Source organism: Genypterus blacodes, unplaced genomic scaffold (assembly GCF_046128005.1).
Source record: "Genypterus blacodes isolate CSIRO-AG114 ecotype Tasmania unplaced genomic scaffold, CSIRO-AGI_Gbla_v1 ptg000013l_1, whole genome shotgun sequence".
Taxonomy (NCBI): Eukaryota; Metazoa; Chordata; class Actinopteri; order Ophidiiformes; family Ophidiidae; genus Genypterus; species Genypterus blacodes.
The window spans coordinates 560,752-584,000 of NW_027466827.1; the positions used below are offsets into that span (position 1 = coordinate 560,752).

At 42.2% G+C, this 23,249-nt stretch overlaps 2 protein-coding genes and 1 non-coding gene across 7 annotated transcripts; all 3 read left to right on the forward strand.

Moving 5' to 3' along the window:
• The first annotated feature begins 1,270 nt into the window (after positions 1 to 1,270).
• LOC143014071 (U2 spliceosomal RNA) lies at positions 1,271 to 1,456 on the forward strand. The gene has a single exon (XR_012965251.1). It is a non-coding gene; the product is annotated as a U2 spliceosomal RNA (small nuclear RNA).
• A 496-nt stretch (positions 1,457 to 1,952) lies between these two features.
• dnajc5ga (DnaJ (Hsp40) homolog, subfamily C, member 5 gamma a) lies at positions 1,953 to 10,670 on the forward strand. 2 transcript variants are annotated; one of them, XM_076167695.1, is made up of 7 exons: positions 1,953 to 2,107; positions 5,952 to 6,079; positions 6,561 to 6,774; positions 6,983 to 7,139; positions 7,645 to 7,844; positions 8,340 to 8,379; positions 8,470 to 10,670. In XM_076167695.1, exons 2-5 carry the CDS (start codon positions 5,961 to 5,963, stop codon positions 7,839 to 7,841), a joined length of 687 nt encoding a protein of 228 aa, XP_076023810.1. In that variant the 5' UTR covers positions 1,953 to 2,107; positions 5,952 to 5,960; the 3' UTR covers positions 7,842 to 7,844; positions 8,340 to 8,379; positions 8,470 to 10,670. The 2 variants fall into 2 exon arrangements, with proteins under 2 accessions (XP_076023810.1, XP_076023818.1); XM_076167703.1 differs by lacking the exon at positions 7,645 to 7,844.
• A 5,904-nt stretch (positions 10,671 to 16,574) lies between these two features.
• Positions 16,575 to 20,477, forward strand: LOC143013751 (acyl-coenzyme A thioesterase 1-like). Of its 4 annotated transcripts, XM_076167431.1 has the most exons (5): positions 16,575 to 16,621; positions 16,738 to 16,914; positions 17,750 to 18,251; positions 18,356 to 18,558; positions 19,085 to 20,477. In XM_076167431.1, the coding sequence occupies exons 3-5, from the start codon at positions 17,795 to 17,797 to the stop codon at positions 19,688 to 19,690; spliced, it is 1,266 nt and encodes a 421-aa protein (XP_076023546.1). In that variant the 5' UTR covers positions 16,575 to 16,621; positions 16,738 to 16,914; positions 17,750 to 17,794; the 3' UTR covers positions 19,691 to 20,477. The 4 variants fall into 4 exon arrangements, with proteins under 4 accessions (XP_076023546.1, XP_076023540.1, XP_076023554.1 ...); XM_076167425.1 differs by lacking the exon at positions 16,575 to 16,621 and having other exon boundaries at positions 16,650 to 16,914; XM_076167439.1 differs by lacking the exons at positions 16,575 to 16,621; positions 16,738 to 16,914 and adding an exon at positions 17,059 to 17,115.
• Positions 20,478 to 23,249: the final 2,772 nt, after the last annotated feature.

Sequence of the window (23,249 nt, forward strand, 5' to 3'; positions counted from 1 at the left end):
AGTAAGTTAAAGCTTCACTCCTTCTACTTATGTATTTCAACTCCATGTACTCCTCCTTTCTGCCTGTGTCTTCTATTTTATACCTAAACTTCCTTTTCTCCTTGTGGGTTTCCAGGAGTCACACAAGCTTCTCTGCCATGTTACGTTGTTCTGGAGCTCCTGGTTTGTAGACTTTAAGTGCAGAAACCAGGGGAAATCTGAGGCTTGCATTATTGCAAATCATAGAAAATAAACGTTACAAATATGGGTAATAATGAAACCAAAAGCCATAGACGTTAGTCTGAGCACCTTTTATATGCAGGATGATGTAATATTATTAGGTTCAGTGTAAGTAAGTCATATAGTTACGTTTCCATTCCCCTTGTTCAAATTGGCAGAAATTGTGTAATGCATAATAAAGATTTGCATAAAGACAATTAATTCATTGTGTGTTTATTTACTCCAGAGCCACCAGCTGTGTTTACATGTTTCATTCTTATTTGTAGTATAGTTTAGTTAGTGCTCTTTCTCTCTCAACGCAACCCGTCAAGGTTCCGTTCAGTTGAAGGGGAGCTGTTCTTTGACGCTGGGGCCATGTGTTTACTCATGTTGGGTTTCTTTACATGCTTTGTATGTGAAGTGACTTCAGATAAGCGCTGTTGTTATTTGGCGCTTGTATAAGTAAAGATTTTGAATTGAATAGTGCACCTTTTGGTCGGTTCATATATGCTGTATTTCAGCTCTATTTTCATTTTTGTGAGCTTGGGGCTTGCTGCGTCCACTCCACGCATCTGCCTGGCTGGTATTGAAGTAACTCAGGAACGCCCCCTGGTTCCTTGTATCGGCATAAAAACATTCTACATCCACCATTGACAATAAAGTTGAATCTAATATAATCTCATTTTAGTCATTGCTTCATCGTCCACCACACACAAAGCATTTGTCAATATAAATTGTAAAAAAATAAAAATACAAATAACTATCACTTTAAATACACTAATATTGCCACTTTTAATTTTAGCTTTGGCTCGGTCGTGGTTTCGGGTGCTGGGAAGGAGAATGTTTTAATGTCGTGCCACTTAACGGAATGTAAAGATGAAAATCAGGAGTAGATACATTTCCCCCTTTGACACCAGAGGGCGACAACTATGAGCTGTCTTTGTGGAAAAACCCAAACTCGTAATCTTGTTTCCTATTTAACCGTGTTCTCGCTATTTAATACAACATTTTTACGACTACAACTTTAGTAAAACGACTATCCTCTTGTGGAGGGTCGCGTGGTGCGTTCGACATCGCTTCTCGGCCTTTTCACGAAGATCAAGTGTAGTATCTGTTCTTATTAGTTTAATATTTGATGCGTCCTCTTCCCGGGGACCATAAATTGATTTTTGAGGCAGGTAGATGGAATAGGGGCTTGCTCCATCCACTCCACGCATAGACCCGGTATTGCAGTATCTCCAAGAACGGAGCATCCCCTAATTATGTGGGAAATAACTCTAATATCGTGCGTAAACGACTATATGCAGACTTCCGTACTACTAAATTAAATTCTCTCATAATGCTAGTGGCTGAATAAATTTGAAGAGGAACATAAGTATTAAACTACATCGTTATTACAATATAAGAATTAATAAGAGTTAGTTGATTATAGCGTTGACATGATCACTACTAGAGTCGCTAACCTTAATCAACCACACCTTTTCTCTCTCACCTCATCTGTGCAGTCATTGTTCCATCGATGTCTCCTATCTACACCTACTCTCATTTGTTCCTGCAAATAAAATATAAATTGTAAGCACATGCTGGCGCCCTGAACAATATCTGTGCCATGTTTGGTTTCCATTTATTCATTTCAACAGATTCAGATATCTCGTATTTAAAATCTGCTTTATTTTTATTGTTTAAAGGAAACTCTGCTTTTATTTTGAAGGTCGCGCCCCGGAAGCCTTGTTGTTGCTGCCGCTGCGTGAAATCGCAGGCTTTCACAGCGCCTCAGTTTCAGCGACGCTTGTGGGCTGCACCGCCTGACTGATCGTGAGCCTTTAACCGGCATTCAGGACATCGGGTCGGATGCCTCTATGATCCAGCTAATCTTACAACGAGACACACAGCGTCCATTTTGCACAAGGTAACAACGAGATTTACTCAAACTGCGTTTCTCCGCGAGATATCTGAGCTCGTACATGTTAAGCTAACCGCTTAGCCGCTGCAATCACTCCATTCAAATACTGCTAATTTAGAAAGCCCTGTAAATATATGACATAAACCACGTCAATCCAAGCGTATTCGTCTCACAACCTAAGCACACTATTACATTTACTTTCATTTACTGCAAGTATTGGGTTATCTGTGAAGATTTGGAGGGAGGCGGCGTCATGGTTACTAGCTGGCTAGCAGCTCATTGTGACGGACTGTTAGACTTCTTTTTCTACACCCGAGTTTTATATGTTTGAGTTTATCCTTTTAATTCGCTTTATTATGTAGCATTTCTGGGTTAAATTATCCCCTCTAAGTTTATGCGCAACCGTCTGGCAGCGCGACAGTTTATTGCATGTTAGATGTCCGGTGGTCATAAGGATCATTACGTGAATATCTGTGGTACTATTTATTTGTGAATGGTGAAATATTGGCGAGTAAAAGAGAAACTGTCTGTGTCCGTGTGCGGGGTGATTAGCAGAGGATTAGAGCCGCAAGGACAAACACAGACGACAATCTTCCTTAGTCAGACTGGACTGTTAATCCAAACCAACGCGTATGATGTGTGATTAAACCTCCAAGATTCAAATCCTGCTGTTGGAGACACAGCAACCACAAATACGGGTTCAAATTCATCGTGATCAAGTATGAGAAATGGTCGAGAACGAGCTCAGACTGCAGGAGAAACGTCTTGTGTCTCCTGCAGCAGGTCTGGAGACAAATGTGAGCATTATAGAGAGAATAGAAAGGATCAGCAGATATATGGACCAGAATATGGATCGTTTTGTTTTGGTTATCCTGGATAAGGAGGTTTGATGTGTATACGTAAAAGAGAAAGTAGGCCTGCCCACAAGGGTCAACTCAGGGCAGAGGAGGGGTCAGGGTGTCGCTGTGCAGCTTACACTTAGTAACTCATGTCATCTACACTTAGTAACTCATGTCATCTACACTTAGTAACTCATGTCATCTACACTTTGTAACTCATGTTATCTACACTTAGTAACTCATATCATCTACACTTAGTAACTCATGTCATCTACACTTAGTAACTCATGTCATCTACACTTTGTAACTCATGTTATCTACACTTAGTAACTCATGTCATCTACACTTAGTAACTCATGTCATCTACACTTTGTAACTCATGTTATCTACACTTAGTAACTCATGTTATCTACACTTAGTAACTCATGTCATCTACACTTAGTAACTCATGTTATCTACACTTTTTAACTCATGTCATCTACACCTAGTAACTCACTCATGTTATCTACACTTAGTAACTCATGTCATCTACACTTAGTAACTCACTCATGTTATCTACACTTAGTAACTTATGTCCATCTACACTTAGTAACTCATGTCATCTACACTTTGTAACTCATGTCATCTACACTTAGTAACTCATGTCATCTACACTTTGTAACTCATGTCATCTACACTTAGTAACTCATGTCATCTACACTTAGTAACTCATGTCATCTACACTTTGTAACTCATGTTATCTACACTTAGTAACTCATGTCATCTACACTTAGTAACTCATGTCATCTACACTTAGTAACTCATGTCATCTACACTTAGTAACTCATGTTATCGACACTTAGTAACTCATGTCATCTACACTTAGTAACTCATGTCATCTACACTTAGTAACTCGTGTCATCTACACTTAGTAACTCACTCATGTTATCTACACTTAGTAACTCATGTCATCTACACTTTGTAACTCATGTCATCTACACTTTGTAACTCATGTCATCTACACTTAGTAACTCATGTCATCTACACTTTGTAACTCATGTTATCTACACTTTGTAACTCATGTTATCTACACTTTGTAACTCATGTTATCTACACTTATTAACTCATGTCATCTACACTTAGTAACTCATATCATCTACACTTAGTAACTCATGTCATCTACACTTAGTAACTCATGTCATCTACACTTATTAACTCATGTCATCTACACTTAGTAACTCATGTTATCTACACTTAGTAACTCATGTCATCTACACTTAGTAACTCATATCATCTACACTTATTAACTCATGTCATCTACACTTAGTAACTCATATCATCTACACTTAGTAACTCATGTCATCTACACTAAGTAACTCATGTCATCTACACTTAGTAACTCATGTCATCTACACTTAGTAACTCATGTCATCTACACTTAGTAACTCATGTTGTCTACACTTAGTAACTCATGTCATCTACACTTAGTAACTCATGTTGTCTACCACTTTTTCCCATCTTCTCTGAAATTCTGGTTTTAGATTTAGAGCAACGCCTGCACTTCATATGACTTGGAGCACATAAGTCTGAGTGTTGCAGACCCAGCCTGTAGTGGAGATACTGTGGACATGTGGGTCATTCTGACACAGCTGCTGCTCTCTGTGTGCTGTTAGGGTTCTTATCTGCATGCATGGCAGTTTGGACACTGCACCACAATGCCTGCAGTTGGCTAATTAACCTAATGGTCTTGTTGTGATGATGCTCCCCCGTCTGCTTCCCGTGCAACATGCTTGGGGCCGTGTCGACGTGAATGACCTCGGCTCCGGCAGAAACGCTATCTTGGCCTGCAGCTCGTTTGTGAAGATGAATGTTTGAGTATTAAGCCCAGTGCAACAACAGGTTATTGAATAGACCAACTTCTGTCAAACATAATTCCCTGATATGTGAGGACATGCCTCCTGAAAGTCACAACACTGGAAGGAAACAATGCAAGAGACCAAACAACAGCGACTCAAGAGAACAATGGAGTGTATTCACAGAAAACCTGCTAATGGTTGACAGATTAGCCAGCTTGGTGGAGGAAGTGATGCAACGTCCCACTACTGTAACTATAACGCTACAGAAAGACGTTGAATCCTACACGTTGCTATGGTGACGGGCTGCACAATCTGTGTGTGTGTGTGTGTGTGTGTGGACTTGCACAGGTAATCTGTGACATCAGCACAAATGTAATCTTCTTTAGTCGACGACTTGACCAACTTTATTTGTGTGTGTGTGTGTGGTGGTCGTCTCTTAATCGACCTGCTTGTGTATTTTAGTATGACGTCGCCGTTTCCAGGCTTTTGAATGTTAATGTAACGTCTTCTTTCCTGCTGTTAAAAAACGGCGGCCGCCTTTGATTTTTATTTATTTGTCTTTGTATTTCTCAAAAACGGAGAAGAGCCTTTTTAATTAAGCGACAGCCCCGTTGCAGAATGTCATTACAACACTGCGTTTAATACTTAACTACAGACCAGAACCAGAGACAAGGATTTATTAAGATTCCAGGGAGCTTTTATGAGCTTTAGGACGTTTTATCCCAATTACTTCTTGCGTCATACTGCCTACTGAAAGTCTTTGGTTTTCCTCCTCCAGGCAGACGAAACATTGTGCCTTAGATTTCCACACTTAAGTTACCAAAGCCATAGATTTCCCCATATAGGCTCCCGTTAATAAATCTGCTCATACTTGGCCTCGACACCAGTATGATATAAAACCACACTAAGGTCTATTAAATTGATATATAACGTCTTGTCTAGTTCACCATCTTTTTTACAAATCTTCCTCCTGCAGTGCCGGGCGTGTTTCTCAGAATATAAAAAGTTAAGGATCTGATCCATAAACCATAATTAAGCATAATCCAAGCTGCTCCTTTGGTAAATTAAAGTGTTTAAAGGTTTGTTGTGGACGTGTCAACACGCTGCGCCCTGTCAGTGGTTTGTAACCAAGTCGTTTCTTCTCCTCTTCCTCCTCCTCCTCCTCCCCCGTGACAGAGGTGAGCCATGGCTGAGCCAAACCCCTCTCGTCCCCAAAGGAAGATGTCCACCGCCGGGGAGAGTCTGTATAAGGTGCTAGGGCTGGAAAGAGGATCCTCGGCTGAAGACATCAAGAAGGCGTACAGGTAAACAAAACGCGCCTTTGCCTTTGCATCTGCTGTCGTCCACCTGAACATGCAAAATGGTTTGAGCGTGCGTTTGTGTTTCGCGTTGAGATGAGACGGCAATTGGAGCTACCAAGGATAATAGACATGTAAAATCTGCCCCATTTACAGCATGTATGAGTGTGTGTGTGTGTGGGGGGGGGTGCCAGATGGAAACACAGCGTCCTGAATAGGAATAAACTACAATTGTGTGTTTCCAGTAGATTTTATACTCCAAAACTATGCATGTTCAATTCAGGAGAACCGCTGTATGCATGTATGGAGGGATGGAGGGAGTGGGTGTGTCTGCAGGAGAGTCTCGATTCGCCCTCTTCCCTTCTTCCTTCCTTCACCCGCCACTTCACACCCTTCACACTTCCCCTTTGCCATCTAATCAACCTGTCATTACTTCACTTCACTTCACGCTCTCCTCTCCTCTCCTCTCCCCGTCTCCCCCTGCCAGGAAGCTAGCTCTGAAGTACCACCCGGATAAGAACCCGGACAATCCGGAGGCAGCGGACAAGTTCAAGGAGATCAACAACGCCAACTCCATTTTAAACGATGACACCAAGAGGAAGATCTACGACGAGTACGGCTCCATGGGCCTGTACGTGTCCGAACAGTTCGGAGAGGAAAGCGTCAAGTACTACTTCCTCATGTCCAAATGGTGGTTTAAGGTTTGTGCTCTACAATTATTCATGAATAAGTAATCAATCAGACTGCATCATATAGTACTTTACAACATTTTGACACGTGTATTCCTTGTTTTAAAGGGAAATTATGGAATTTCCTGATGTGGCTGGACAATGATTGAACCGTTGCTGTGTGTGTGTGTGTGTGTTCATGTGTGTGTGTTCATGTGCGTGTGTGTGATCTTCCCTGCAGAGCCTGGTGCTGTGCTGTACGTTGTTCACCTGCTGCTGCTGTTGCTGCTGCTGCTGTTTCTGCTGCGGCAAGTGCAAGCCGCCCGAAGACGACGAAAACTACCAGTACGTGGACCCGGAGGACCTGGAGGCCCAGATCAAAGCGGAGCAGGACGGAGGTGAGCTTATTGGGGCTCAAACTGCCGATTAACTTTAACCAGAATATCATTCACACAGATGAAACTAGGTTACTTTTGATGTGAGAGTCGAGTGGAGTTGACTAATATCCGGCAATACTCCGCAGAAAAACAATTAGTGCTGCTCTACGTCTGACCTTCATATCTGTAAACAGGATGTTGTTGTTCTCCAGCACCGACAAAATGTCATAGTTCTGTTCTCTCTATGCAAACGCTGTCTAATCTTTGATTATCAGCAGCTGGAATTGATTGTTTTCTTCCTGTTTGCGTTGATGTTGATGTATGTAGTAGTAAGCAAGGTGTCATCTGCATAGAACGAGAGGAAACGAGTCACTTTAAGCTTTCGAAAGCAACATTTTGACGACGCTAAAGCAGCTTGATTAACCGGGCCGACTGAACTCACAGCTGTCCCGTTACCTCAGCAACAGATTGAAACATGTTCATACAGGCTTAGCGTGTTTAGTATTTCCATGCTCTAATCCTACAGGAAACATAGTAATCATTGGCCAGCCCGCGTCTAGCGTGGGTCCAGAAAACCCAGATGGCCAGCAGCCTGTAGCACAGAGCCAACCCATCCCCCTGCCAATGCCAATGCCAATGCCTCCACCTGAGCCCCGGTCACCGACGCCGGCCAGCCCAGCGGGAGGGGAGAACCCCGGAGAGAGCCGGGCGGAGTCGAAATGACTCGTAAGAGCCGCGCCGTCTCACGACCGCGTTAACCTCGCTCGCTCACCCTTCGTCCGCGCTCGTTCAGCTGCCTGCCTGGCTCCGCCTACTCACTCATCCATCACTTAACGGCCGCGCTCGCCCTCATGCATATTTCTTTTGCCACATGCACCTTGAACGCTCGAGTCGCCCCTGCATGTCTTGTCTGTGTTTGCATTTTTATTGTTGTCTTCCGTGTTGCCTTCAGGTGCTGCCTTGCTTGAATTGTTTTATTTTTGGGTATCATGCTGAATCATCCCGCACGAACATTTCATCATTTCCTTAAAGCTCCTGAATCCCGCTTCTCTAATCTCTGTGAAAAAAAGCTGAAACATGAAACAGTATGAGATATTTAACGCACAAACATGTGACTGCTTACACCGGAGCTGCATGGCACACATTTCATCTGCAATTACTCACACACATGTGCGAAAATGAGTGTAAACGAGTGGAAAGTGATCTCCTCTCCTCTTACAGGAAAGTGACGGTGTGGATGAGCCTCAGCGAGCTAGGGCAGGTATGTGTGTCGCTTTCCCTCATCTTCTTCTTCACCTTCGTCAATGTAGTGCTAAAAATCCCTATTTCAATGTCCTGATTTCCCCTTAAGGCCTTCGAGCACCTATTGAGATCCAGCCACATTCGACTGCTGCCAGCGCCCCAGTGATCAACCAGCCCAACCCCCACCCCGCCTCCCACACACGCTGGACATACGACCTGGAGGCGGGTGTTTGAAGGCTCTCGGCCTCCTCCCTCCGGCGGAGCTCAAATTATGGCGAGCCGTTAACCCCGCTAGCTGGGCTATGACGCCGCCCCGGCTCATAACCGTCCATCATCTTTACATCACAGGCCAGCTAGCGAGTAACAACGGAGCAGGAAACACTCGCCGTCTGCCCGCCGCTCCGCTCCGCTCGCCGGGTCCTCTTCTCTCTGTCCAGTGTGATGTAACCTTGCTCGCGGTCCCCCCCCTCCTCCCTCCCCCCCCCCAACTCATTCAGGGCCGGACTCGTCTTGCTCTAGTCACCCCCCCACCCCCGCCCCCTCCCCCCATTGCACCCGGTAAGGACGCGACGCTGGGCTGACAGGAAGACGGAGCAAGCAGACGGGGGCGCGAGGGCTTCAAACCCTCAAAGGACTTACTTCAAATTTGATCCACTATCCGGACTGGCTGAAGACTCTTTTGGTGTCTCTTGTGATTCTTTTGTCCCCCGACCCTCGACGTCTCCTTCATTTCAAACAAAGGGACCTACAGGAATGCGTTTCCCCTTGTTGTTGTTGTTGTTGTTGTTTTTTTTAGGTGCCCTGCAATCAACGCTCTGAGGCATCGTTATCAAATCACTGCACTTTTGGAATTGGACGTGCATTGGGACACACACACACACACGCACACACACACACACACAGACACACACACACACACACACCCACCCCTGTCGCACTGAACTCTGAATGGGGCCAACAAACAAAGACTCTGTAACGCAGGGACGACCTGTTGTCCCCGCCTTGCATCGGCCTCGTCCAGTTAACTGTCGCATCGCCGCCTCCCCCCGTTTTTCTTTTTTTAACCCGAACCCCCTCCATTTGCGAAAATACGGCCGAAGAAAATCATCGAGGACGGAGAGGAGAAGCGAAGTCTCGGGAACGTTTCACACGGACGCACAAACGAGAGAAGTTCAGACTTGAGAGGGGGGGGGGGGGGGGGGGGAGAAACACGATGGATGTGCTCCTCCGGAACCAAACAAACCCCCAGGAGCAGAGACCAGAGCCCCCCACCCCTTCCCCCCTCCTTAATGTGCATGTGGTATTGTCCGGATGTATGCATGCCCCGCCCCTTTCCTCCCTATGTTACAGTACTGAAACACACACACACTCACACCAGCCCCCCCCCCCCCCCCCCCAGTGTCCAATCGTGTGCCATCCTCAGCGAGAAAAACAAAAGCCTCCAACATAATAATCGATGACTTGAAACGGACTGACAGATGCCATAGAGACACGACATTCAAGCTCCAACGGGAAAGATTCCTCTTATTTATTGTTTATTGTGCTTTTGTTTATTAGACCAAAGCCAACAGTTCCATGTAGCCAACCATCACTGCAGAATGAGTTGGGTCCAAAAATAGTGAAGGTTTGCTCCTTGTCATGTTTGTATCTTTGTGCGCTCGGGTCTTACGCACCGCGTGAGGTGACACTGTTGCTATTGGCAGCGATTCTTCTTCTTCTTTTGTCTTTATACAATATGTAAACTCAGGTCCAGATTCACTAACACTACATTGCATTGCATCTCTTGAATTTGAATCACAGTTCTCACGTTCTTGGGTGCAGAGTTTTCTATTTCTATTTATTTATTTATTTGTTTTTCCATTCATGTTTCCTTCATGTTGTGACCTAAACAGGCCATTAAACAGCACTGAGCGAGCTGACGCCACTGCGGCACTAATCCACTCAGACTGGCATCTTTACACCATTAAGCTCCTTTTTTATCCGGGCTTTGCTGATCTGTCTTTACTCTCTAGGAGGAGACGAAATCTGTTCCCACCCCCAATTGTTCCTGACAGTGTTGTGCCTTGGACAGAGACGAACAGACGATAACACTTCACGCAACAACTGCTCCTCACCTTTTTTTTGTGTGTCATTTCTGGTGATTTGCCGTCTTACATTTGGGCGTGAATCTTTAGTGAATCTGGATCACTGTAGGTATTTCAGTAGCGTCACGTCATCCATCGTCATCATTATAGATTTGTGGAGGAGAAATGATGGAATGGTTTATTAAAGAGATCTGTCACAGCGTGTCTCAAGACGGCTGCATGTCAACTCATCTTTCCCCTTATTGGTGCTCCATGTCTAAGCTTCTTACATGAACCCATGTGAAGGTTTGAGGTGTAATGACACACTAAACGGTCCCGTTTGGGGTGGGGAGGGGTTTTGAATTCATCCATAGTCCTGGTCTAGTGCTTTTCTAAGGTCTGTGTGTGTCATCGATGACTATAAACACACCCTCTGCCTGCAGAACAAGCAAGTCGTCCCATGTGCTATTGTGATGCTACAAAAACAGATGCATGTAAGCTGGTACTTCCCCGACGTGTGTGTGTGTGTGTGTGTGTGTGTGTGTGTGTGTGTGTGTGTGTGTGTGTGTGTGTGTGTGTGTGTGTGTGTGTGTGTGTGTGTGTGTGTGTGTGTGTGTGTGTGTGTGTGTGTGTGTGTGGACTTCATTTCCCTCCTATCATCGCTTCCCTGTGCTCGGTGAAAGTGTGCGCCGTTGTTCCCGTTTACATCCCTGTTTTCTAATCGCGTAAGGATGCAAAGGAGACAGAGTTCCTGTCAAAGACACACACACACACACACACCGCCTGTTTCCAAATGAAAATGGTGTTAGATGGCATTTGTTTTTGCACTCGGTTAAGGAACAGCTGCATGACGATCCATATGAGAGAGACTGTGCGGCTGAAACATAAAGGTAATAGAACATGTTTAAATATGATGACTCACTCTCTTCCCTACTAGGTGTTTCAATTTACAACCTGTCCAAATCAGAAGGAGTCTGTACGCAAAACATTTGCATCTAAATTCAAGCCTTTTAAATCTTTGTAAAAACTTGTACTTGTTTTTTTTTTTATTTAAAATCTTGTTTAACACCAAATCTGCCAATTCTTGGGTATTTTCCGGAATTATTAGAAGCATTTTGTTGCCATGCGATGGTAATTTAAGAAAAACTTAAGGTCTGCATTTCATGCAAACCTTTTTATTGCATAACTAACTTGGGTTATCCCTCGTATTGTCCTTGGGGTCAATTTGACCCCAAGGACAATACAATACTAAAAAAGTTACTAAATACAATACTCAAAAAGTTGATCAAATGTGTTTTCTTTCATCAAATGGTCTGAAATGTATAGGGGTTGTTTGATACAATGCTCTTTGTGATTAGAAGAAGTCATTTGATTGAATTTTATAACTCCTTTGCTCCTTGGGCCCCAAAAGGCCCCAAAGCCTAAACCATTTTTGACCCCAGAGGACAATAGGTGTTAGTATTTGCTACCATTCAAAAAATTCAAAAACAGCAGCCTCACTAAACTTTGACATATTCCACTCCGGTTCATGTCAAATAGTAAAGATCATATCAAATATTTCAAAAAAGAAATTATCTTATCTTTTAAACTCAAAAATAGGGTATATTTTATGTAAGCAAGGCCTTTTGGCCCTAAATTCCAAAATGAATGGAAACATTTGTGGTGATGCGTTGGACTGGAGTCGGACTAAAGGTGTGACATAAAAATAATTGAAAATTTACACTTTATGCTTTAGATAACAGTCAAACTATTTGGGGTCAATTTGACCCCAGAGGACATATGGAGATTTATGTGCACCGTTTAATGATTTAATTTCTAGCTTTTTCAAATCTTTGCAATTGCCAATTTATTTGTAATAAAGTCAAGCAAATAAGGCCCTTAGACGATCTTTAACAAACTGGGCCAAAATGAGCTCAGAAATGCTTGATAAATGTTTGTATTGTAACAAATGCACAACAACCAAAACTTAATTGAAATTAGTGTTTTGCAATTCATTTTGATGACTTATTCTCTTGTTTATTCAGATTTCACATTATTGTTAATACGATGAGGCCACAGAGCGACGAAAGGCTGATCTATTACTTTTAAATTGGGAATAAAGTATACAGTGGTAAAACTTCCAAGCCTCCTCATTCATAACAATCTCTGTATACACACTCTTTTTTTGTGTTATGTAATTTAGGATTTTAATGAATGCACCTGCTCTTGCATTTGAGTGTACTATTTACACCATGATTCCATCCTAATACCAACAATACAGCAGTGATCCAATGATCTTCCAGTGAACATTGATTATTGTCAAAGCAAAACATGTGATTTACACTCATAGAAATGCTTCCAATAAGGACTTTGAACCACTTCTTCTTCTTGGTGGCCAAAAAAACAAACACCCACAAGTCAGACTGTCAGTAGGGGGCGCTGCAGAGATATAACCTATTTTTTACCCACAGAGCACGTAACAGATTTCAGCAAACTTTACAAAAAAGTCCCACTCTGCTTCTTTACGTCCTACTTAATGTAAAACAGCATGTTTTCACTCAGTGTGCACAAGCAAGATAAAGTACTCCGATGATTTTTAACACGTGAAAGCATTGCAAAATTTTCTAAATTTACGCCTGAATGAAAATAAGAACTTGGTAAGAAAGCGGTGTCTGCTTCAGTCATTAGGTCTCTGCTCAGATAAAGTTCTATTTATTCACTGTGGGCTCCTTGTGGAAATCTGTAACTAATCAAAGTACTGTAAATGGAATAAATGGGGGCATTTTATAACTAATTGTTCTTTGCACTTTTATTTGACATTTGTGTACATTTAATCTGCTCGTGTTGCTCACCAAGACAAAGTCCAGTCATCCTTGTTTTGTTTGTTTATTAGTTCAAGGTTGAGTTTTGAGTTTGTTGTTTTGGGCTGAATATTTGAATTTAATGTCAGTTAGGTGAAAAAGGAAACAAAGTAATGTTGACAAAACACAACCACTTATGACATGAGATGACAATATAACCGTGGAGATTCAGATGTCAGACCAATCATCTTAGTCTGATGATGTCATTCCACTGGTAAGTAAACACACTGTGTTTACTTAGCCTCTGAAACAGATTCTGGCACGACCAGACATTTAGGACAAGGACAACATTCTCAACAACTTTCTCTCACAGACAGTAAGTGAAGGCCCAAAAACATAATGTTCACTTACATAATACTAATAACTCTATGAACATGGTATATGTTCTACCACATATCCCCCCTATGGCGATTCCAATATCGCCAACATGATGGTATACATTTTTTTGCTGGAACCAAGAACCAGTGACGGGCAAAAACTAGCATCAGTACACTAGAAAAATTCCCTCACGACCCCCTTGCCTCTCCAGACTTAATCATGGGCGATCACGCTTCTGCGCTAGTAGTGGTTCCATAACTATACATACACATACATAAAAATAGGTTACACATGTACTGCAAGCCTGGCAGATCATGTCAGCATTCGCCTGCGGTGTGCAGTTGTGTGTAGATTAAAAACATAAACCAGCAATGTAAAACTGAACTATGAATTGCTTAACTGTGACTGATGAGTTAATTAATTGTTTAACCTGTTTAACTGAAAATAAGATCCAAATAAAATTAACACAAACTTTCAAAATCAAGACCTCAACCTAAAACTTCATACGACGTGGCATCAAGGAATTATTATCATCATTTACCAGTGCAGATGCAAATAGTATGAGTAACAAATACATGTTAACATGTTGATACAGAGCATATCTATTATGATATCAAACCAAATTCTGATACAGGAAGTGCAGAGTTCTCATATGGTGATGTAGATGTCCTCATGCGTGGCAGTATGTGATGTCGGCACATTCAGAGCCACCCCGGAGAGGTTACTAGCACTATCACAGGGGATTTTGTCCAACCCACTCACTTCAGTGACCTCCAGAGTTCAGAGTTCACCACTCGTGTTCAAGACAGACGTCTGTCCGTTGGTCTCCTCTGACTCCGTTGAGTCAGCATCTGTATCCTGCATGTAGTCTGGTATAGGGAACAAGTCTAGTTGTCCAATGACCATGTGTGCCTGTTGAATCTTTGCCAACCTTGAAGCTGTCACCACGCTCATCTGGTTTGCGAGAGTCTTTGTAAGAACATGCCTCAGTATGGGTACGATGCAACACATCAGCAGAGTGAATATAACTAGAACTATCCACGCGGTTAATCCTATTTTACCAAGCTAGCACTCCATTTTCCGAGCCTTAGGTCTAGCCAATCCCATGACGTTCCTTCCCTACCAGCATTATCTTTTAATTCATGTCTTAATTGTTTGAGTTTGAACATGGCTGTGGAGAATGTTCCATCGTGGCAAGTGCTATCTGGGATGTAAGTGCAGCACAATTCTCAAAACATCTGACACAAAAAATTTTAAGTGTTTCCTGAATTGCTACAAAATCAGTATCACAGGGTTTTTGGTGCATGTTGAGATCCTGGTTGGGAGTGGAGCGTATCAGGGCAGGAACAAAGGATCAGGTGCAGCAGGAACGGGCTTCCAGCCTGCAGCAAGATAGATGAGGGTAATAAATCCAGTAGTGTAATTTATGAATGTGTTTTGCCCAGTAATAGGATTGAACGTTTGGTAAGGCAAGACCACCACTAAACCTACATCTGTGCAGGAATGATTTGTGGATCCTAAGCGCTCTCACACCCCAAATGAAGGTGCTGATCGTTTTGTCTTAAGAAGTCTAAGAAATGTTTATGTTAGAATAAGGGAAGCGATTTAAACAAATAGAGAAATCTTGGTCTTGAAGATTAAGACACTTCTTGAGAAGCACTGGGGTTGTGCACTGATGATGAAGGATGGTGATGGCAGCTGAAGCTTCTGTCAGCCTGGTTTCCCTGTTTTTATTAGAATAGGAAGCACAAGAGATCATTTGTGCTCGAAGGAATTTGTTCCAAATATTGAATTGAGCTTCATTTCCATGGGACAGTGAACATGTGTGATGCTTAGTCATTGGTAGCAGAAAGGCTGTTGGTTCATATGTTTGTCTTATTGTGCTGCCTGGACTATAAATAGTCCTGTAATCCCCATTAGTCCCATAAGTGTCTTAGTCTTAGCTGACTACTGTGTTGATAAGCAAATAGTGCATCTGTTTGGGACTAACCTTGCTGCGGTTCTTGCTCAACAGGATGTTTACAAAGGACAAGGGTCAAAGGTCAGGGGCAAGAAGTGAAAGTGGCCTCTTGGTAATACTGCAGAGAGGATTGGGGTTGCTTAATGGCCTTGAAATGATCTGGTTCTGCCTCATGACATGGTTAGTATTCAGTACGTTTACAAGTGTTTGATGGGTCATTTTCTGATCAGGTTTCACCAAGTATACATGTTTAAGTTCTTAATTTTGTCCACCAGAGCATAAGGTAGTGAGGACATGTTGTAATATTTGTAGTGCTTTTGCACATCGATTGCATTTGATATGGGCAAAAAATGTAAGGTCCAGAGTTGTTCAACAGGGATTATGTACTTTCTGGCTCCTTGCCATGAGAACTAGTTCAGCACCCAATTTCGTCACCTGATTGGGCCCTCTCACACTTTCACTTCTTCCCATGAATGAAACAATCTGCAAGCTGTTTTGTTTTGATACGGTCAGCTCGGACACAATTTCCACTCTCCAGCTTCATATTGGGGTCAAGTTACTGCCGGGCCTCTACTGCTCTGCTTTTTAATGCCGCCTCTTTTGGCTTGATGACTCCATTGCACACAGAAACCTTTAAATTTAGTGCATCGCTAGTGGACATATGAGTGAATTCAACCCCTAACCTTTGCCAACTTCTAAGTGGCTTTGGTTTTCAATTTTGTAGTTTTTAACAGCTGTGATTGAGCTGCTTGATCCTAACCTTTTTTAGAATTTATTAAAAAAAAAAAGTTTTACAGCTCCTCAAATTGCAGACTTCAAGCCATTTTTAGGTCAAGGTGTGTAGTCAGAGTTGTCCTGAACTTAAATAAATCAGTCATTAAGAGGATTAAGTGTGTGTCAATAGCTTAATTATAGAAACGGGCGTACAAACTTGTGTATCCTTAGGCTGACTTTGTCTCTTATTCTGAAAAAACAAACGTAGTAGCGTGCGTATCCTCGCGCAAACTTTGTATCTTATTTTGGAAAAATGGGTGTAGTCACTTGTGCATCCTGACGCCGACTTCGCTGAGGGAAATGAACGTTAATGTTACTTAGTCGTTCACGTTAAACAACTAGTGAACAACTCCAGTGCATCCGGGCATCTGATCTGGATCTTGAACTTAATCTGAAACAACCCGCCCACTTTCCACTTAAAGTGGTTGGAACCATTCTCCTCCATGTTGTATTGCTGCCTTCAGGGTTCTCGTGGATTCCTCTGTTGTACTTTGTTTACATGTTGTATGAAAGATGCAGGTAAACATTTTTAGTACGCATATTCTTAATGTGATCTTCAGCAGCCAAAGCCACTACGTCGGGGGATTCAACCATACAACGTAAGTCTTCCCCTTAAAACGTTGGCATATTATGGCATGTAAACAGAAACTAAGAAAGTAGTTCTCTATAGTTTGTTAGTCTCACCATCCAATATGAATGCATTAACTAAATATGTGTCTAACTATCATGTTTCGTGCTTCTAATTGCAGGTGTCTTATAAGTCTGAAGAGGTTTAATAGTGTCATTCTGCTCAGACTTTGGTAAGATTACTCTTAGTGACGTTTCAGATTTCTTTAGTGTGTGTGTGTGTGTGTGTGTGTGTGTGTGTGTGTGTGCGTGTGTGTTTGTCCACTGGTGGTGATTCATACTGTTGTTGTGTGTAAGCAAGCACTTTTACCGAACCATTTAAGGAGATTTCAAGGTAAAAGTCCAACATTTGGACCTTGAAACGGCTTGATCTGATGTCTCATTCTTGACGGGCTATAAAACAATATTACCGCATAGTTACTGGCAATAACTGATATGGTTGTGTTCAGGGCAACTCCTCCGCCACACTTAACACAAAATAAATGACTTTTACAGTGCCATTTTGTTATAACAGGCTCCCTCTCTGCAAAGAAACAATACCTGTCTATTTATCTTGTTGGGAGATATCAAATTCAAGTGTTCCTAAACATCAGCTCACTGTTTCGTTTGGTTGCTAGAACCACTCGCACTCATATATCTTTTATATGTTTAATTTATAGTTAGTCATGCTCAATGTGCTATTAGGCCGCCAAAGATTATAATATGGTTTTTATGAGACCTTGTAATATTAACAATCCAGGTGTGTGTAGAGGCGATGTTTGGTTTCTGGAAGCTCTGACGTGTTTTCATCCCTTTATTGCCTTGTAGCCCAAATTAAGAGGACACATCTGGATTCCATCCTGAAGACCTAGAATGGCTCCCTCTCAGATCCGTGTGAAAATTCTCCCCACTTTCCGTTGTCTCTTTGATAAAGCGGTCCAGGTCAGAGTCGAAGGACTTGTCCCGCACAAAAGTATCCAACTGAGGTCCAAAGTTGTTGATGACAGAGGGATTAATTTCACAGCTTCTGCCCAGTACAAAGCAGATGAAACTGGGCTGGTGGATGTCTGCCGTGCTGCCTCTGTGGGAGGAAGTTACACTGGAGTGGAGCCCATGGGTTTGTTTTGGGCCATGTCACCAGAGACTCCGCATACTCAATTCCTGAAGAAGAATGTGCTCAGCCCAACACTGGTGGAGATACAAGCACTGAGTGGAGACACTGGTGAGCTCCTGGCTGCTGAAACCAACGAGAGAGTATACATGACAGAAGGGATGAGGAGAATACAAGTGCGAGAGGGGAGAATCAGAGGAGTCCTCTTCATACCTCCAGGCCAGTTGTGTTCTGCTCTTTCAATTAAGATGGAGGTGAAGGTAAATACATAGATGAGGGAATGATGTCATGATTGTAACACTTCATTTTCTTATTCTCTCCAGGTAAAGGTCCGTTTCCAGCAGTTCTAGACCTGTATGCATTGCGTGGAGGTGTTGCTGAACCCAGGGCCAGTCTGTTGGCAGGTAAAGGGTTTGTGGTCCTGGCACTGGCCTACATCCGCTACCAGGATCTACCCAAAAATCCAGAGAAGTTGGATTTAGAGTACTTTGAAGAAGCAGCAAGTTTTCTGAGGAGTCAACCACAGGTTAGTACTGGAGACAAAGCCTTGGTGCTCTTGTTTTTTGGAGCAATTACCTATTTTATTACTTCTTGAAGTGTAAGCATATTCTGGTTGTATGTAGTTGAATCGAATATATATCATAAATGCACAATATCAATTTCGGAGAATGCAGAAGTTGGCCCCACATTTGTGTAAACTGTGCGATTGTCGCCATCTACTGACTGTTTCCTGAAATTGCAATCATGATGACAACAGGGTCATGTGTGCGGTTGATCCTCAATGTTGTTGGACAAACAGGTGAAGCCAAAGCTTTTCCCTTGGTGGCCCCCTGCATCAGATACACATTTAAGTTATTTCAGTCCCTACATATATGTGATATCATGAAATACAGATGAAGTAGATGTTTAGTTTTGCAAAGCTTCTAATCACAACCGCAAGGCTTTGAGTTGTTGATTTGAATGGCTTTTGGACATTTTTGAAATATAAAGCTGTCGATTTTTGGGGATGAAACCTTACTGTGAGCAGCATTAATCCCAGATGCTCTGCTCAGGTCCTTGGCCCTGGGATCGGCATCATATCCATTTCTCACAGTGGTGCGTTGGCTCTATCAATGGCCTCTTTCCTCCCTGGGATCTCTGCGACCGTCTGTATCAATGGCTGCAATGCAAACACTGGGATTCCATTGCAATACAAAGACATCGTCATGCCTACGCTTCTTCCTGTCCTTGAGAATGCTAAATTCACAGACTCTGGGCTCAGAGATTTACGTGATGTTTTGCCTGATGCCACCTTGGAACAGAACCGGGCGTCTTTGATCCCGATAGAACGTGCCAGCTGTCACTTCCTGTTTGCTGTTTCTGCAGACGACCGTAACTGGAACAGCGTTTTTTTTGCCTCGCAGTCGGCTGCAACACTGAGACAACACGGCAAAGAATCTGTTGAGGTGGTCGAATACCCTAAAGCTGGACACTTTTTGGAAGTTCCCTACCTGCAGTTTTATCCCTCTGGGTTCCATGCAGCCATAGGGCAGGTGGTGGCGTTTGGCGGGGAGCCTAAAGCCCATTCTGACGCACAGCTGGACCTGTGGGAAAGAGTCCAGATGTTCTTCAAGAAACACTTGGGCAAGAAAAATGTCAGCGTGTCAAGTGCCTTGTAGAGTAAATTGCAGTGCCTATTAATGTGGAGTCTCATCCGTCTGATTAGGGTTTGATTGACAGTTACAGCAATGAATGATGTTAATAATTTTTCCATTAATGATGACAAACATTCACTTGTGCCTGGTTCTTCTATGTGGCTCTTATTAACTTATCTTTTCTTTTGTATCGTGTTGGTTTGACAAAATTGGCTAATTGAGTTGATCAGTTAATATGTTGAAACCTAATTTTTCTGACATCTCATACCACTCAGATGTTACATTACATTACATTACGATCATTTAGCAGACGCTTTTATCCAAAGCGACTTACAATAAGTGTGTTCAACAAAGGTAGATGTTCTCACTGTTCATGTCAATTGTGATGCAAATGAACACAACCTTTGTTTTTTATGATTATTATAGCTGTCTAAGAGATGTTGAATTAAAGAGAAACACAGTTTAGGCCATTTGAAATAAAGCTTATTGCCTACAGTACAGATTCTGTCCTATAAACTCATGCTGTCACCCACCAGTCCAATCTGCAATGGCATGAAATGGAGCAGTTAGGCTGTAGAGCTGTGATTCGATCAAAGTGGCAGAGAGGATGCCGGTCTATTTAGGAGATGATGATGACATGATGATAGCAATGATTGGGTGCAGTTGAGATGGGTGACATTAGGCTGCCTTTGAGTGAAAACAGGGACATCTGCTGGACAATACTGGTCTTGGGGGACAGGTTGATACTTGCTTTAAACTACTAGTTATCAAATCGCTGCACTTTTGGAATTGGACGTGCATTGGGACACACGCACGCCGAACGCACGCACGCACGCACGCACGCACGTACGCACGCACGCACACACACACACACACACACACACCCGTCGCACTGAACTCTGAATGGAGCCCACATACAAAGACTCGGTAACGCAGGGACGACCTGTCCCGGCCTCGTCCAGTTAACTGTCGCAATGCCCCCCTCTTCAGTTTTTCTTTTTTAATGTTTTCACCCGAACCCCCTCCATTTGCAAATATGGCCGAAGAAAATCATCGAGGAGGGGGAGTGGAAGCAAAGTCTCGGCATGTTTCACATGGACGCACAATCGACAGAAGTTCAGACTTGGGGGGCAAGTTAGACAGATGCCATAGAGACACGACATTCAAGCTCCAACGGGAAAGATTCCTCTTTATTTATTTATTGTTTATTGTGCTTTTGTTTATTAGACAAAAGCCAACAGTTCCATGTAAACAACCATCACTGCAGAATGAGTTGGGTCCAAAATAGTGAAGGTTTGCTCCTGTCGTGTTCAAAATACTTCATCAAAGCGGCAAGAGGGACTTCAAGTTGAGAGAGATCTCACTTAAGCTGTTTAATAAGCAAAAGAGGTTTAAGTTGTGATACAGAGCAAAACTCAGCTGAGGTCTCATGGTCTCAGCCGAGGTCTCAGTTTCAGTGGTCCACAGACTGCAACCCAGTCCTGTGTGCACCTCCTCTCAATGAGAGGGGGCGGTGTTGAGATCCTCCATAGTCCTGGTCTAGTGCTTTTCTAAGGTCTGTGTGTGTCATCGATGACTATAAACACACCCTCTGCCTGCAGAACAAGCAAGTCGTCCCATGTGCTATTGTGATGCTACAAAAACAGATGCATGTAAATTGGTATCTCCCCAACGTGTGTATGTGTGTGGTAGGGCTTAATTTCCCTCCTATCATCGCTATGCCTGTGCTCGGAGGAAGTGAAACTGAAAGTGTGCGCCTATGTTCCCATTTACATCCCTGTTTTCTAATTCAGTAAGGATGCAAAGGACACAGACTTCCTGTCAAAGACACACATACAGACACCCCGCCTGTTTGAAATGAAAATGGTGTTTGATGGCATTTGTTTTTGCACTCGGTTAAAGAACAGCAGCATGATGATGATCCATATGAGAGAGACTGTGCGGCTGGAACATAAAGGTAATATATAGAACATGTTTAACCCTCGTAATGTACTCGGGGTCAAATTGACCCCAAGGACCATACAATACTAAAAAGTTGATAAAATGTGTTTTCTTTCATCAAATGGTCTGAGATTTATAGGGGTTGTTTGATACTATGCTCTTCATGATTAGAAGAAATTTTAAGTCATTTGATTGAATTTTGGGTGTTGTATTGAATTTTTAACTCCTTTGCTCCTGGGGTCAAAATGGTACCGAAGCACAAAGTGATGTAATGGGGCAAAAAGTCACACCCTACTGCTCTCCAACACATTTTTTATCTTGTATGTTTGATGTGTGTGGTCAAGCAATGGTTATTTAATAATGGCACAACAACAGGAGGTATGGACAGCATGCAATGGCAGGTCCAAAAACGGGCATTTTTTGGGTGCGGCAGAAGCCCAAATCCCTGCCTTAATTTACCTACTTTTATGTAAACAAGTGCTATTGGCCCTAAATTCTAAAATTAAGGAAATTTTTTGTGGTAATGGGTTAGACTAAAGGTGTAACACAAAATTAATTGAAAATTTATACTTTATGCTTCAAATAACAGTCAAAACATTTTGGGGTCAATTTGACCCAGAGGACAATAGGTGTTAGTATTTGCTCTAATACAAAAAATTCAAAAAATTCAAAAACGGCACCATCACTAAACTTTGACAAATTCCACTACGGTTCATGTCAAATAGTCAACATCATATCAAATATTTCAAAAAAACAGCTCAAAATAGGGTGTATTTTATGTTAACAAGACCTTTTGGCCCTAAATTACAAAATAAATGGAAAAAATTGTGGTGATGCGTTGGACTGTGACACAAAAATAATTGAAAATTTACACTTTATGGTTGAGAGAACAGTCAAACAATTTGGGGTAAATTTGACCCCAGAGGGCCTTAGGTGTATGTAACACATTACGAGGGTTAAATATGATGACTCACTCTCTTTAGGTGTTTCAATTTACAACCTGTCCAAATCAGGAGTCTGTACGCAAAACATTTGTATCTAAATTCGAGCCTTTTGAGTCTTTGTAGAAACTTGTTACACTTAATTTTAAAATCTTGTTTAACACCAAATCTGCCTATTCTTAGGTATTTTTTCTGAATGATTGGAAACATTTTGTTGCCATACGATGGTAATTTGAGAAAAACTTAAGGTCTACATTTCATGCAAACCTTTTAATTGCATAACTGACTTGGGTTATGGAGATTTATGCGCACCGTTTGCTGCAGGTGATCTAAATTTTGATGAATTTAATGATTTAATTTATAGCTTTTTTCAAATCTTTGCAATTGCCAATTTATTTGTAATAAAGTCAAGCAAATAAGGCCCTTAGACGATCTTTAACAAACTGGGCCAAAATAAACTCAGAAATGCTTGATAAATGTTTGCATTGTAACAAATGCACAACAACCAAAACTTAATTGAAATTAGTGTTTTGTAATTAATTTTGACTACTTATTCTCTTCAGATTTCACATTATTGTTAATACGATGAGGCCACAGAGCTTTGAAAGGCTGATCTATTACTTTTTAATTGGGAATACAGTATACAGTGGTAAAACTTCCAAGCCTCCTCATTCATTACAATCTCTGTATACACACTATTT

Bases quoted from the DNA above. Each gene is read 5' to 3' on its own strand.
- dnajc5ga (XM_076167695.1), top strand. From the start codon at position 5,961: ATGGCTGAGCCAAACCCCTCTCGTCCCCAAAGGAAGATGTCCACCGCC. The intron at 6,080-6,560 runs GTAAACAAAACG...TCCCCCTGCCAG, and splicing joins GACATCAAGAAGGCGTACAG to GAAGCTAGCTCTGAAGTACC. The intron at 6,775-6,982 runs GTTTGTGCTCTA...TCTTCCCTGCAG, and splicing joins TGTCCAAATGGTGGTTTAAG to AGCCTGGTGCTGTGCTGTAC.
- LOC143013751 (XM_076167431.1), top strand. From the start codon at position 17,795: ATGGCTCCCTCTCAGATCCGTGTGAAAATTCTCCCCACTTTCCGTTGT. The intron at 18,252-18,355 runs GCCAGTTGTGTT...TATTCTCTCCAG, and splicing joins AGTCCTCTTCATACCTCCAG to GTAAAGGTCCGTTTCCAGCA. The intron at 18,559-19,084 runs GTTAGTACTGGA...TGCTCTGCTCAG, and splicing joins TTCTGAGGAGTCAACCACAG to GTCCTTGGCCCTGGGATCGG.